This window comes from Netta rufina, assembly GCF_964035555.1.
Source record: "Netta rufina genome assembly, chromosome: 3".
Lineage (NCBI taxonomy): Eukaryota > Metazoa > Chordata > Aves > Anseriformes > Anatidae > Netta > Netta rufina.
In genome coordinates, this window is record NC_140125.1 from 76,168,121 (window position 1) to 76,181,530 (window position 13,410).

General features: G+C 38.3%; 1 protein-coding gene across 1 annotated transcript in view; it reads right to left on the minus strand.

Annotated features, from left to right (window-relative positions):
• Positions 1–1,142: 1,142 nt before the first annotated feature.
• FRK (fyn related Src family tyrosine kinase) overlaps positions 1,143–13,410 on the minus strand; it is a gene marked incomplete at both ends in the record, with an annotated part of 61,201 nt that continues 48,933 nt past the window's right edge. The window contains 4 exons of the mRNA XM_084284443.1: positions 1,143–1,351; positions 4,279–4,444; positions 6,675–6,856; positions 11,675–11,833. Coding sequence (XP_084140569.1) covers positions 1,143–1,351; positions 4,279–4,444; positions 6,675–6,856; positions 11,675–11,833 — 716 coding nt within the window. The remainder of the gene's footprint in view (positions 1,352–4,278; positions 4,445–6,674; positions 6,857–11,674; positions 11,834–13,410) is intronic.

The following is a 13,410-nucleotide window of genomic DNA, read 5'->3' on the forward strand; positions in this document are numbered from 1 at the left end:
AAGTTAATTAGAAAATCTGGAAAAAAAAAAAAAAAAAACTTCTAAAATCTGTAGCTGTGAAGACTGCTAGCAGAAGCATCTGGGCCCCATTTCCCCATGGAACAAAATAAAAGGGATCATCAATTATTTAAATCTCCTACATTAAAGTTAAATCTAGAGAAGATGGAAGCATAGATTTCTAGTTCTTCTGTGAAATACCTACACCTGCCCTGAGCCTTGTCCTGTTGGAGAAAGTTATTGATGTGTGCAGAAGGATAAGATGTAGGGGGTCACTCTGAAATGTTAACGTAGTCTTGATTTCTTTTTAATATATCCAGAATTCCTAAACTTTAAGATCTTTTTAAGAACTTTTAAATTCTCCAGAAATCCTAAACTTTAAGAGCTATGAAACAAGTCCTTATACTTCAATAAATAATGATAGATCATAGGTTTCAAGACACTATTTAACATTCAAAACAAACAACTTCAGGAATCTAATAATGATTGTGTTTATTCTTGTAAAAGAGGAACTGTATACAAACTAGAAAAGATCAATCCTGCATCTATAGAACAAAATAATTCCTTTCCCCCCATGAACTTCTGTGTTGCCTTTTTTTTTTTTTTTTTTCAATACAGCAAAAGCATGTGTACTTTGGGTTTAAGCAAGGCAATTAATCTGGATTCTGCTGTTATCATGTTAATGGGATTTTTATTATTATTTTTTTCTGTAAGAGAACTCTTAAAGCACAGATCCTGCTGTGCAGAGTGATCAAACTCCTCTACAAGCACAAACTGGTATGGTTCAAAAATCTAAGGAAAAGAAAATAATTATTCCCATAAAGAAATTATGAAATGCTGTAATGCTACTGTGCAAGATTATTTTTTTTTCATTCTTGTGATCTGATATTTAAAAAATAAATAGAAGCCAGTTTGTATTTGAGAAGCCCCCACCCTTTCAGCTTCCTGATGCTTCATCTTGCAAAACACTTGCCAGCAGCAAAAACTTGAAGTGTCTTTGAGTGCCAGCATTGGCGTGACAGTGTAGCAGCCCTCCTTGTCTTCACCTCATAATGTCTCGCTTCATATCTGGGCTTAAATTAATTTCACAGCCGCCCCTTCAGTCACATTCACACACTTTTCCACCTCAGCCCCCATCTTGGGGTTCACTTGGCGTTGTCACAGTTGTTGGCACTGATGTCATTCTCTATGAAGCTCTCCAGCTGCCAGCACAAGACCTGGAAGGTGGGCCTCTCACTGGCCTCCTGGCTCCAGCACTGCATCATCATCTCATAGATGGACTGTGGGCAGCACCTGGGCTTAGGCAGTCTGTACCCCGTGTCCAGCATCTGGATCACCTGGTGTCCTGTCAGGCCTGTTAATGGTTCAAGGAAGAAAGAATTCATCAGACTTCCAGGGTCTGCATAGGCACATGTGACACCACATGTCCCTGACTCCTACCTAGATGAGAAAAGGGTGTGCTTTCTCCAAGTGCAGCCATGCTAAGGGCAGAGATGGGAGTGGGAAGGCCCCATTCCATAGAAAAAGAACACAGAAACCACTGGAGGTGCCCGGATCAGCAGCTGAAAAGCACCTCCAGTACTTCCCAGGCCCCTTACCCTGACTGTTCTGATGCAAGGCATTTAAAATGGGTTTGTCATGGTGGGAGGCTTCTCCTCCGCCACCTGTCCTTTGCTTAAATTATTTTGACATCTACTTCACTTAAGCTAAATCTAAGTCACTCTGCACTCAGCAGCTCCAAAACCTCCCAAGAAAATCTAACCTGCTTTTGAATTTTCCTTGCATTTGGAAAGTTTTCAATAACATCAGCCCTAATTTTCCTCTGGTGCAGTTATCTTGTGGCATCCTGCTCTGTCACCATGGGTCATGAAGAAGAAGCAATTCCCCTATCTTTATTGTACCTTTTATGTATTAAGGCTATTGTCCAATTCCCTTTCAATTTTCTACTCTTTAAACTAAATCCTCAGTTGTATAATCTTTATTTCTTTTTCTTAGATCTCTGAATGATGTTTCCTTTGTACATTACCCATTGCCACAATGGTTCAACATAACCTTATCTCTTAACTGATTACAGAGGACATACTCCTGAAAGTAATATCAAGAAAGCAAATAACCATGGCAAAAGGACATTTTCTTCTGTAAAGTTAAAGGTAAACTACGCCTTTGCCAATGTATAATGCTATGTATTTATTCAGACAATACCAAAAATCATGGTGCTTCTACTTGAATAATTTATGTGTGTGTATTTACATATGCACACATATACAGTTCGTGTAAGAACAATTTGAGGATTTGGAGCGTTTTGTTCTGTTTTGTTTTGTTTTGTTTTTTCCTAAAGTGCTTTCACAGGATGGGAAGATGGAAATTAAAAAGCAAAACCAACTTTTCCTTTTACAGTAAATACCAGTTTTGAACCCCATTAAATGTAATTGATGGTAAATGCACCAGCCCTCAGGCCTGTTGGGATGCAACATAACTTTTTTTTGGTTCAGTCCTGCCCTAGTGTTCTCCTCACTAGCACAAAATGAATCACAGTCAGGCATTTCATTGATATCTGTTGTTACTGGAGCCACAGTTCTTGAGCACTTCTCAGAGTGCTAGGTATATTGGCTCTTCTCATACCATTAAATGTACTTTTGTGGTTGGTGAAATTTTATTCCTAATACTTGTGATCCTTCTCTTTATGAAATCATTCCACTGTGTAGTCAAATATGAAGGAATGTGGGAAAATCACCCTTATTCATTTTTTGGATGGCTTCTTCCTGAAGTACCTATGCAGTATTTCATCAATGATAGCACATTCTTTTATGTGATATCCACACAAAAGAAAGGAAAAACAAGACAGCAGGCAGGTGAGAGAATGAGACCACACCTTGAATATTATGTTCAGTTTTGGGCCCCTCACTGCAAGAAGGACATTGAGGCCCTGGAGCAGTGTCCAGAGAAGGGCTACGATGCTGGTGAAGGGTCTCGAACACAGTTCCTATGAGGAGTGGCTGAGTAAATGGGTTGTTTATTCTGGAGAAGAGGACACTAAGGGGAGACCTTATTGTTCTCTAGAACTACCTGAAAGGAAGGTGTGGGGAGCTGGGGGTCTGCCTCTTCCTGCAGATAGCTTGCAACAGGACAAGAGGGAATAGCCTCAAGTTGTGTCATGGGAGGTTGGGGTTGGAAATTAGGAGAAATTTCATCTCAGAAAGAGTGGTCAGGCATTGGGATGGGTTGCCCAGGGAAGTGGTGGCATCACTGCCCTGGGGGCATTTAAGGAAAGTTTGGACCTGGTGCTTAGGAACATGGTTTAGTGGGTAATATTGGTAGTACAGGGATGGTTGGACCAGATGATCTTGGAGGCCTTTTCCAACCTTAATGATTCTATGATCCTATAAAAAGCCTTTCTCTTTTCCACATTCTAGCAATTGGCATCTTTGATCCGGTGCTGGAGGGAAATAAGCATTTGGCTTCTGTGTATGTGAAATGTAGGTTGACTCCAGCAAGAGAAATCTTGAATGGCTGTTGATCACAGCCTTTGGAAAGCTTCCAGGGAGCCTGGGGCAGCCAGAAGGTCTGACCCACTAAATGGGTATCATCTGAACAGCTACCTTTCTGTATTTACAGTTCTAACCCTTTAACATGCCTGTGGTACAGGCATTAAGCTTTTTAATGTGTCCTGGCTTCAGGTAGGATAGAGTTAATTTTCCTCCTAGTAGCTGCTATGGTGCTGTGTTTAGGATTTAGGATGAGAATAATATTGATAACACTCCGATTTAAAATTGTTGCAGAGCAGTGTTTACATTAAGCCAAGGACTTTTCAGCTTTTTGCTTTGACCTGCCAGAGGGCAGGCTAGGGTTGCAGTGGGAGCTGAGAGGGGACATACTCAGGACAGCTGACCCAAACTGGCCAAAGTGATATTCCATACTATCTAATGTCTTGCTGAAGAATAAATATGGGGGAGCTGACCGGGATGGGGGGACTGGCTGCTTGGGTATAGGCTGAGCATCGGTCAGTGGGTGGTGAACAATTGCATTGTGCATCACTTGTTTTGTACATATTATTATTATTATTGTTTATTATCCTTTCTTTTCTGTCTTAATAAACTGTCTCTATCTCAACCCACAGGCTTTCATTTCTTTCTGATTCTCTTACCCATCCCAGAGATGGAGGGTGGAGGGTGAGCAAATGGCTTCATGCTGCTTAGTTGCCCACCATGTTAAACCACAACAATACATCATTCTAAAAGCAAGAAAACAACTAGAAATCATTCCTTAGGTAAAAATGCTTACCAGCATATGGCATCTTTCCGTAAGTCATTATTTCAAAGAGAAGTATTCCAAACGACCACACATCTGACTTAATGCTGAATTTGTTGTGGCAGATTGCCTCAGGGGCTGTCCACTTCACTGGAAGTTTTGTTTCAGGCCTGGTTTCACATATATTTCCATTTTCTACCTGTCATCAGTAAAACAAAGTCTGATTTAGGATTGTTTTTAGCAAAGCACTTAAGCACCTGACCAAGCTAAGCTTGTGCTTGAATTTATCAAACGCTTGCCTTTCATGGTATTAAAGGATGCACTTACTGAAGTCTTTTGTTGAAGTGGGCTTTACAGTTGAGAAGTGCTACTGTTCATTGGAGGCCTTTCCAAAGCATTTATCATTTCAAGTGAGCACACAGAGTTGGAGTGGCTTGTGATTAATTATGACCTGCTACTGTGAGCTCTGAATCTGGTGTGCAAGATCTCAAAAATCTGTCAGAAGTGGCACTGTAAGCATCCTGCTGACACTAGAGACCAAATGCCTCCATGTCTGGTCTTCAGTAAATAGAGAAGGAAAGAGCTAGAGCTAATGAATTCAGAACCTTTGGTCTATGATTTATTGTAACGTTGAAGGGCCATTAACTTTGATAACAATCGCTTAAGAAGGTTTCAGGACTGAAGAACAAACTCCAAGTGATTCAAATTAACATTAGCTTACAGTGGCTGCAATTAATTCATGTGAAGTGAAGATGAAATACTTATAGGAAAAGAAAAATTATTTGCTTGCAAATTTGAGTTAATTTTCCTTACCCATAGAAACGTTTCCTTAAAGTTTTATAGCATGGACACCTAAACTTTGTGAACACTTATTCTCTCTTTAATTCCTACTTGTGGTTTAGTGTACATCACCCACACCCATGCCTTGGTCAGATTTTCTCTTGCAAATTCAGGCATATGTATACAAGAATTTCTGTTGGTTTTTTGTTTGTTTGTTTGTTTGTTTGTTTTTACTTTAGAATGTATCTTTTTCAGCTGTGATGTCCTAAAGCTTTGAACTATTGGTTCAAATGTCTTGTATCTACATATCTACAATGTCTTGTATCTACACGTTGATATAATTGGCATTTTGACCATAATACTAGAAGCAAGAAATGATTTGATTATGCTAGTTAACATTCTGTATTTCACTTCTCTCACTTGAGATCCTCATTTGGGATCTTTGCATGTGATCGTGCCAGTATTTTGACTCAAGAGACAGAATATTCCTAAGAAAGTCTGCAAAAATGACTCTATAACAGAATATTTTAGTGAAGTTAAATTTTAACAAGCAATGTCAACAGCTGTAAATGATTACCCTTTTTAGCGAGAACAAAGGAGAAATACATATTATAAGCAATCTTCATTTAAAAACATTTTTCTTGTTAAAGATGTGCAATCTGATCTTATATATAACTAGAAGAATTAAAATTAAGCAAAAAGCACTTTCAAAGCCCCTTGATACCATTGTCAAGCCATTATTTTACAGTTCAGTATATGTAATAAATCCAACTCTGTTATGAACTTCAATATGATGCTTGAATTAAAAAGAAAAAGTAAATGAGAAGCAGAGGGCTTTCTTCTCTGTTTTTCTTTCTCATAAAAGCATAAATCAATAAAAGCAATAGTAAGACCTCAGAAATCATGGGCTACATTTTGAATCCATAAAATATGTCAAATCAAGTCTTTCCAACTCTGTTCAGATCCTTTTCAGAGGTAAGAAATTTCTAATCCACAACTCTTTCCTAGGGTGATATTGGTCAGCATTACTTGGTTTTCCATACTTTCCAAGGGTAGAGATGAAAAAAAAAAAAAAAAAAAAAAAAAGGGAGAGAGAGAGAAAGAGAGTGCAATGCCAATGAACGTAAAGCTGCATCAGATTCAAATGTCTGAGAGTTCTCTTTATGAACTCCACAGTCAGTGGTGCAGAGGAATAGGTAGCAATTTTATGATTGCTACCTATACTCCCAAGCATCACAGAGACAAAGCAGAAGTAAAAAAGGAGAAAATAGCTGTGAATGCATTTTTATCTGCTTTTCCTTACAGGCCTGGGAGTGTAATTCCTGCAATTTCTCTCCATGTGCTAGACACTAGTCTTGTGGATAAAGGCTGCAAAGCAAGGGTTTCCTTCCTTGGTGGCTGAGTGGGAAGCAATCTTCCCACCAGGCAGCCATCTTCAGACTGACACAAAGGCACAGGCCAGCTTCTAACCTTACATGTGATAACACAAGTAGTGGGTACAAGAAAATGCATTAAGGATCCTTTTCTCTCTGGACTTGCTTTTTTGCCTGAACACAATAATTTAGAGGTTACAGGACATACCTTAGTTGATGTCTTCTTCCTTTTCCCCTAGAGCTGAATTAGAGCCAATTTACTTTTTCACAACCCACCTTAAAAACTCTTGCAAGTCCAAAATCCGCCACTTTGTAAACACCGTGTTCACCAACAAGAACGTTTCTCGCTGCCAAATCCCGATGGATATAGTTCTGGGTTTCAAGGTAGGCCATCCCAGAAGCCACCTGAGCAGCCATGTCTACTTGTTGTTTTAAGAGGATTTTGGAGCCTGCATCCTCTATTTAAAAAGACAAAAGTAATATAATATTTGTGGTATTCAAATATAAATAAGAGTTAACTGATTCATACAGCTAACACAAATCAAGGAAACCATGCAATGCAATGATGTAACAGACCAAACAAATGTCAGAGGTTAGTGAACAGCACTACTTTAAGTCACAGAGCTTGTTTCATGATAACCAAGTGACAATGACTGCCCCATCTTGTTGAAAACAGTAGATGCCAAATACAGCAGTTGTTCTAGGTCTAGAAGGATCTGGTGACATATTCTAAAGAAAAAGACATTTATCTATTTAGCAATGCAGATATTTGCCTTTCTGAAAAGTGTATAACCCATCCCAAAATGCAAGTAAGAGTTAACGTCAGCACTCACTGGGTGTAGCCAAAGATGACTAAAGAGGGAAAAGGACAAAATTAGCCCTGCTGCATGTTCTCTGGTGATTCTTACTAGCAAATACACCATCTGCTGTCAAGTGTAACTCTCATTTTCATTTTACAGTCCACTTGACTGCTTCACGCTGTTATCTCTGTTGCTGCTTTTCTACACAAGGACTCCTCGAGCTGCTTTCAAGCTGCCTGCTTCTCTTGTAGAAGTTTCTGAAGTTTATGCCACTCCCACCACAGTAAGATCATCAAGTTCCAGAAATAGAGATTTGCGGTCAAAGTTTGGCTGTTAAAATAAAGTAGCAAAATAACTTTGCATAGAACAGCTTGCCTCTACAAATGAAGAAAAAGCCTCAGGGCCATGAAAAACTGCAGCCATAAATAGTAAGACAGGTACCAATAATATGTTACTGGGTATGACACACTGGAATTCAAATCCAGGGACTTTATGGCATTTTGAGGACAGATAAACTCAGCATAGAATTTATACCCCAAGGTAATCTAGGTAAACCAAATCAGTGTTATATTCAGGCATTGACACCCAAAGTCTGCAGCACTGAAACATATTTCGATGTCTGTAGCATCTAATATTCAGAATGACTTCAAATTTCTGTTTCAGAATCTTAACAATATCAAAAAGCTAAGTGTTTGTTGCTTCATGTATTGGCAGTTCTTTCTCATTGAGGATGGTGTCTTGTCTTCCTTACTGCCTCTGAGTTAAATAAAACATTTTAGGCTGGCAGTTTTCTGTCACTTATTTTGAATTGATTCACAGTGAAAGTGTCTTGGCATTGTTTTGCATAGCTTCCTCCAGTTCTGGCATTTTATCTGACCTACCTTTGCAGTCACCCCTTACGATAAGTGTGAAATTCCATTGTTTACTAATCTATGCTGCACTTTCCTCGTCTTGAATTTTATGCTCATCTAGATGTTCTGAGATGAATAGGTAAAAGAAATGAATTTTAAATGTTTATATTTGCTCTGTATATGTATTGTCCTACTTTCTTTTTGAGGCTAAACTCATTGGCATGATAATCTACTGCTGAGATTATTTACTTTTATTGTTGACTCAGAAATTCTTTTCCTCTCTCACACATATGTTTAATAGCTGCCTTGACCTTTAGAAAAGAGAGAGAAAAATCAGTCTATGTGAAAATCTATTGCTTAACCATCAAGAAAATCCATCATCAGGCCACAGAATAATATAGCACTCAGAAGTTTTGCAGTTCTGATAACTGGCAGACATCAACATTTACTATTCATCTTACTGGACAAAAATAAATCCACAAATGAAGCTTATGCTGTATTTAATCAGGAAATAACTAAAGATGTACAGGTACTTGCATAGGTACCTGGGTTTTGGAAACTAGCTTTTGTGACTCAGTTTAAAAACCTTCTCTTTGTGTTCCCTTTCACACTGCTCCTTCACCTGCAGACTGCGAACTACCTCCTTGTTAATGCAAAGACACAGATGGACTTAGGCATGGGTTTGTCCTTTCTCTGTCAATGCTCCAGGCTGGCCTGATGCAAGCTTGCTCCAATTGACAGAACACAGCAATGTCACAGCAGAAAGGATGACTCCTCATGCGTAATGAACTATTTAAGTGCAGAATAGGAGTCAGAGCTGCTAAATCCTTCTTGTGCTTTATTCCTTCTAGGACATACAGGTGCACCATGTTAAAGGAGAGGGACAAGATCCACCTCTATAAGTTGCAGCAGAGGCTGACCTACCACCTTTAGCATGTGGGCTGATGGATGGGAGGAGGCCACAACTGATCTCACTGTTTATGAACAGCTACAGAGGTTTCCATCTGTCTAAACCAGAGCTGGGTAGAAGAGTTTCCAGCTGCAGTATATGGGCATGCATGTGTGTTACTTTTTTTGAAAAGTGTTATAAAGGAAGAAAAACTACAACAACAAAAAACAAAGTTAATATAACTTCCACATCCAAACCAGGCACTACTTGTGAATTTACAAAACTTCCCCATGGCTTATTCTTTATCCTATAATGAAAATGTAGCATTTTCATGCCCTTTCCTAGTAATATTTTTTGACATGACTATCCCCCATATATGAAAAATTTATTAGAGGAAATATCAAAGACAGTTCAGGGTCTGCACCCTGTTCTAAGCAATCAATCACAATATCTCATTTAGGAAATATGAGCAAATATTCTCATCAACAGAATCTGACAATGAATAAATAAATACACAGCATTTTCACCAGTTGAGAGCATTTCCTTGGAAATAATTCACCAAATGTCCAGACTGCGTCTCTGTCAGAAAAAGCCCAAGGTCTATCAGACATGCATGATAAAGGTATTCATATGTTTACGATGATTTCATTCACATCCAATAACAAGAAAAAAAGTTTTCAGTTACATTTTTGTCATACTGGTGGAAGCTCAGTAACTCTGCATAGCAGTGTTTATCAAGAAGTATCCCAAAGTACATTCATAGGGTATACAAGGACTTAATGTACCCATCACAATTCAGTTGCTGTCATTATGGTGAAATGTGATAGTCACCACACATAAAATATTAGGGCTTCTTAAAACTGAAAACATGTACCAAAAATTTCCAGAATTGGAATTTAACTGAGGAATGTTCTCCAGACTTTTCCTCTCTTCCAGTTTGCCATTTTTACTCATAACATACACAGAAACACCAGCTTTTTTAAAATGTTTTCTTGGTTCTTGAAGTAGCTGAGTGTCAAGAATGCTTATTAAGAGTTATGCACTGACCTCCAACTGATAAAGATCACTTTCAGACAGAGAGCTCTACTTGAGCTTCAAATCTGTTTTCTTACTACTGTCACTGGTGGCAATAACTTCTCTGACCAATACCTATCGAAGCAAGTGAATCTCTGCCTCCACCTCCTAGTTCTGCTTATTGCCCTGTGCATAGGCCATCAGAAAAGGAAAGATACCAGCAGGTTTCCATTGGCCATTTTTACAGTTTTGATAGCCGCATAGACTTTGCATAGTCTCTTATGCAAGGCTGCAGGAATTAGTGCACAAATCAGGCTGTATACATGCAATGCCTACAAGGGCAGCTGCTGTGCATATGCTGGCAACTGATCTAAACATGGGCTGCAGCGCTGATATGTCCTGGACATATTGTACTCCGTGTACAAAGGGAGGACAATTTTCACCTGTGCCATAGCTGTGATTCATCCTGGCTTTCTCAGAGCTATTTCTCTTATGCAATAAATGTTTTCATGCACAGCAATCATTTTCTGATGTGCCAGGCTCTTTCAGTCAGATAAGCAGCAATCTGCACATAAAGGCACCAAAGATGAGAATTTAATGGAAATTTGTGCCTCACAGCTTCTGACTACTAGCACTTAGTAATGCATGCAAACATGTAGATGACCTGGCACAACTTCCTTGCAGCCCCTCTGGTGGCTTCCTAACTGGGTCATCCCTCTACTAGAGACTTCTTCAGCTGAAAATGTCCCTGGACTGAGCCTCACTTAAGAAACAGTTCCATAGAGAGGATGGGGAAAGAAATGTATCACTTTAAATTCTGTCTGCAATACTGCACAGGTCTTTGCCTTATGGGCAGGAGGCAGAAGACATTTACTGAGATCTTTAAGATCTGTCTGAAGTGTCTGGTTAGGCCTTGGAATGGGTTGCCCAGGGAGCTGGTGGAATCACTGTTCCTTAAGGTGTTTAAGAAAAGGTTGTATGTGGTGCTTAGGGATATGGTTTAGTGGGTGATATTGGTGGTAGGGGGATGATTGGACTATGATCTTGGAGGTCTTTTCCAACCCTAACAATTCTATGATTCTAAGAGAACATCACAACCTTAGAGACATCGGTATATCAGTCATCTCCTAAACTGAAAATGAGGAACAGCACTAGAACCAGGCATTTCTCAATAGCTGAGTTGAATTTACGGAGCAATCATTACGCTAATTTTTCCAGGCTGTACAACTTTGTCTTTAATTATTATTTTTCTTCAGAAGAGCACTTTGAAATGCTGCTGAGATAAAAGACCTGATGCAACAGGCAAGGGACAAATTCACAGTGAAAGACTATCCTTGCCTGATAATAGATTTTAAAACTATTAAGTACATGTTGTGGAAATGCCTCCATTTTGTGTCAAATATGATGACTTGTCCTCTGGTATGCTTATCTTTTTATTCTGTTGGTGTACATTCCCATCTAGTCATAGAACTGGTGGAAAAATATGTGTCATCATAAGGCAGGAACAAAACTCTAAATGTGATTCTTTCCTGCTTCTCAGATACCTTGGCATGTCAAATTTGTTCATAAACATCTTTCTTTCCTCTTTCTCATCCCCAAATACAACAAATAAAACATCTTGCATATTAAACCAAGTGTTTTAATTCTTTCTTTTATATTAGTATATTTACTAAACTGAAAGCTGTGGCACCCCTTGAAATGAGTTTCTAGTTGTATGCTTACTTTGAAGGTATTCTAGAAGACTTCCATATTTCATAAGCTCTGTAATAATATAAATTGGGTCCTCCAAGGTACAAACAGCATAAAGCTGTATAAGCTTTGGATGTCTCAAGTTCTTCATTATTTGTGCTTCCCTCAGAAAGTCTTTTGGGTCCATTGAACCTGAAACAACAACATATAACAAAACATAAGCTAAGGTTATTAAAGACCTTTCTACCAGCCTGGCAGTCTTAAGGCAATAACTGAGATTGTTTTCTGTCTCTCAAAGCACATTAGCATCTCAAATCTTCACAGTTCCCAGAGAAAACAGGCAGAGCAGATGAAATAAACAGTTAATGAGTGAAATATGCCAGTTGCACAGGGACAGAGAACATATGTGTTCCAGCCCCCAGGAATATAAAGGCTAAGCTTAACCTCCCACAGGCCTCTCCTAGACAGAAGAAAAAAAAAAAAAAAAAAAAAAAAGTGAGGCTAGAATGTAAACTGATATAATTTAAGCAAATAATTATGTTGCAACTTGTTAACAAAATACCCGGAAACTGAGGTAATAGTATCTAGATAATGAACATAGAATTTCTTACAAAAATAGTGCTACAATAAGACTATGTTGCACTATCATTATCAGCTTCGACAATCAAAACCTGAAAGCATTGAAAACACTTTAGTATATAAGGAATTGATATGTGTATTTTATATACATAAATGCAAGCAACTATTTATAATATTTACATAATATATACATATAAATAAATACATATAATCTCAGAGAGAATATGCAATAGTAATTTTATACCACCTTAAATGTGTAAGTATCTTAACAGTTAATAATCCCAAATTTTTACTCATTACATAAGAACTATCATCTCTAGTTCTATTCATATACACGGTGAGTCAATGTGTAAGTCAAACTAAGTAAAAAAAAATGTAGAAATGGCACAGGGAGTGAAAGTCAGTGGCAAAGTTAGGATTAGAGCTCATACTTTCTGAATAGGGCGTTGATTAGGAAAAGAAAACATGCACAAATGATGAAATTTTTTCAATGTGCATGATCCAATAGTGATCAGATATTCTCAGAGGTTTGAGGATGATGGCAAATAACATGGATTTCACAATATTCTTAAAAACGAATGTGAAATTATCCAACTACTCAAATATTTCCTTCTTCTTAAATCAAAATATTTTCATTAAGAAAATATTACAGTGAGGTTTTTGAAAAAAACTATTCAAGCCTAATCTGTTCTATGCCATGTTTAAAAACAGCCTCTTTTCTTAGTGTAAGCAGAATGAGTCATTTGAGAAATCAAGCCTGCAAGTGTAAGAGTCTTTATTTTATTTTCTTTAATATTAGGTAACAGACAAGGTTCATTTGGGATCTTGGCTCTGCTCCTAACATGTATGTTTAAATGGAGTGAAATGCTGTGAGCATGCTAAATGCCTCAGCAATAAAACTCCACCAGAAAATCTGTTCTACAGAATGAACTGGTAAATCAGCCCGGACCACTTCACCCAACACCTTGAATGCTACCACCTAAGCAGTGCTCCAACCTATTTCCCAAAACATAAAAATAATGTGTGGTTTTACTTCCTTGCATCAATGCAATAGAAATGACTGAAAAATGTTGCTGATAGACATTGTGAAAAAAGCCACTTGATACTGCAACCTCTGAGAGCAGAGACAGGTGCTCATACTGGTGTTCTAACACTTTGCTTGGCAATTCCACAGGGTCCAATTTGGCAAT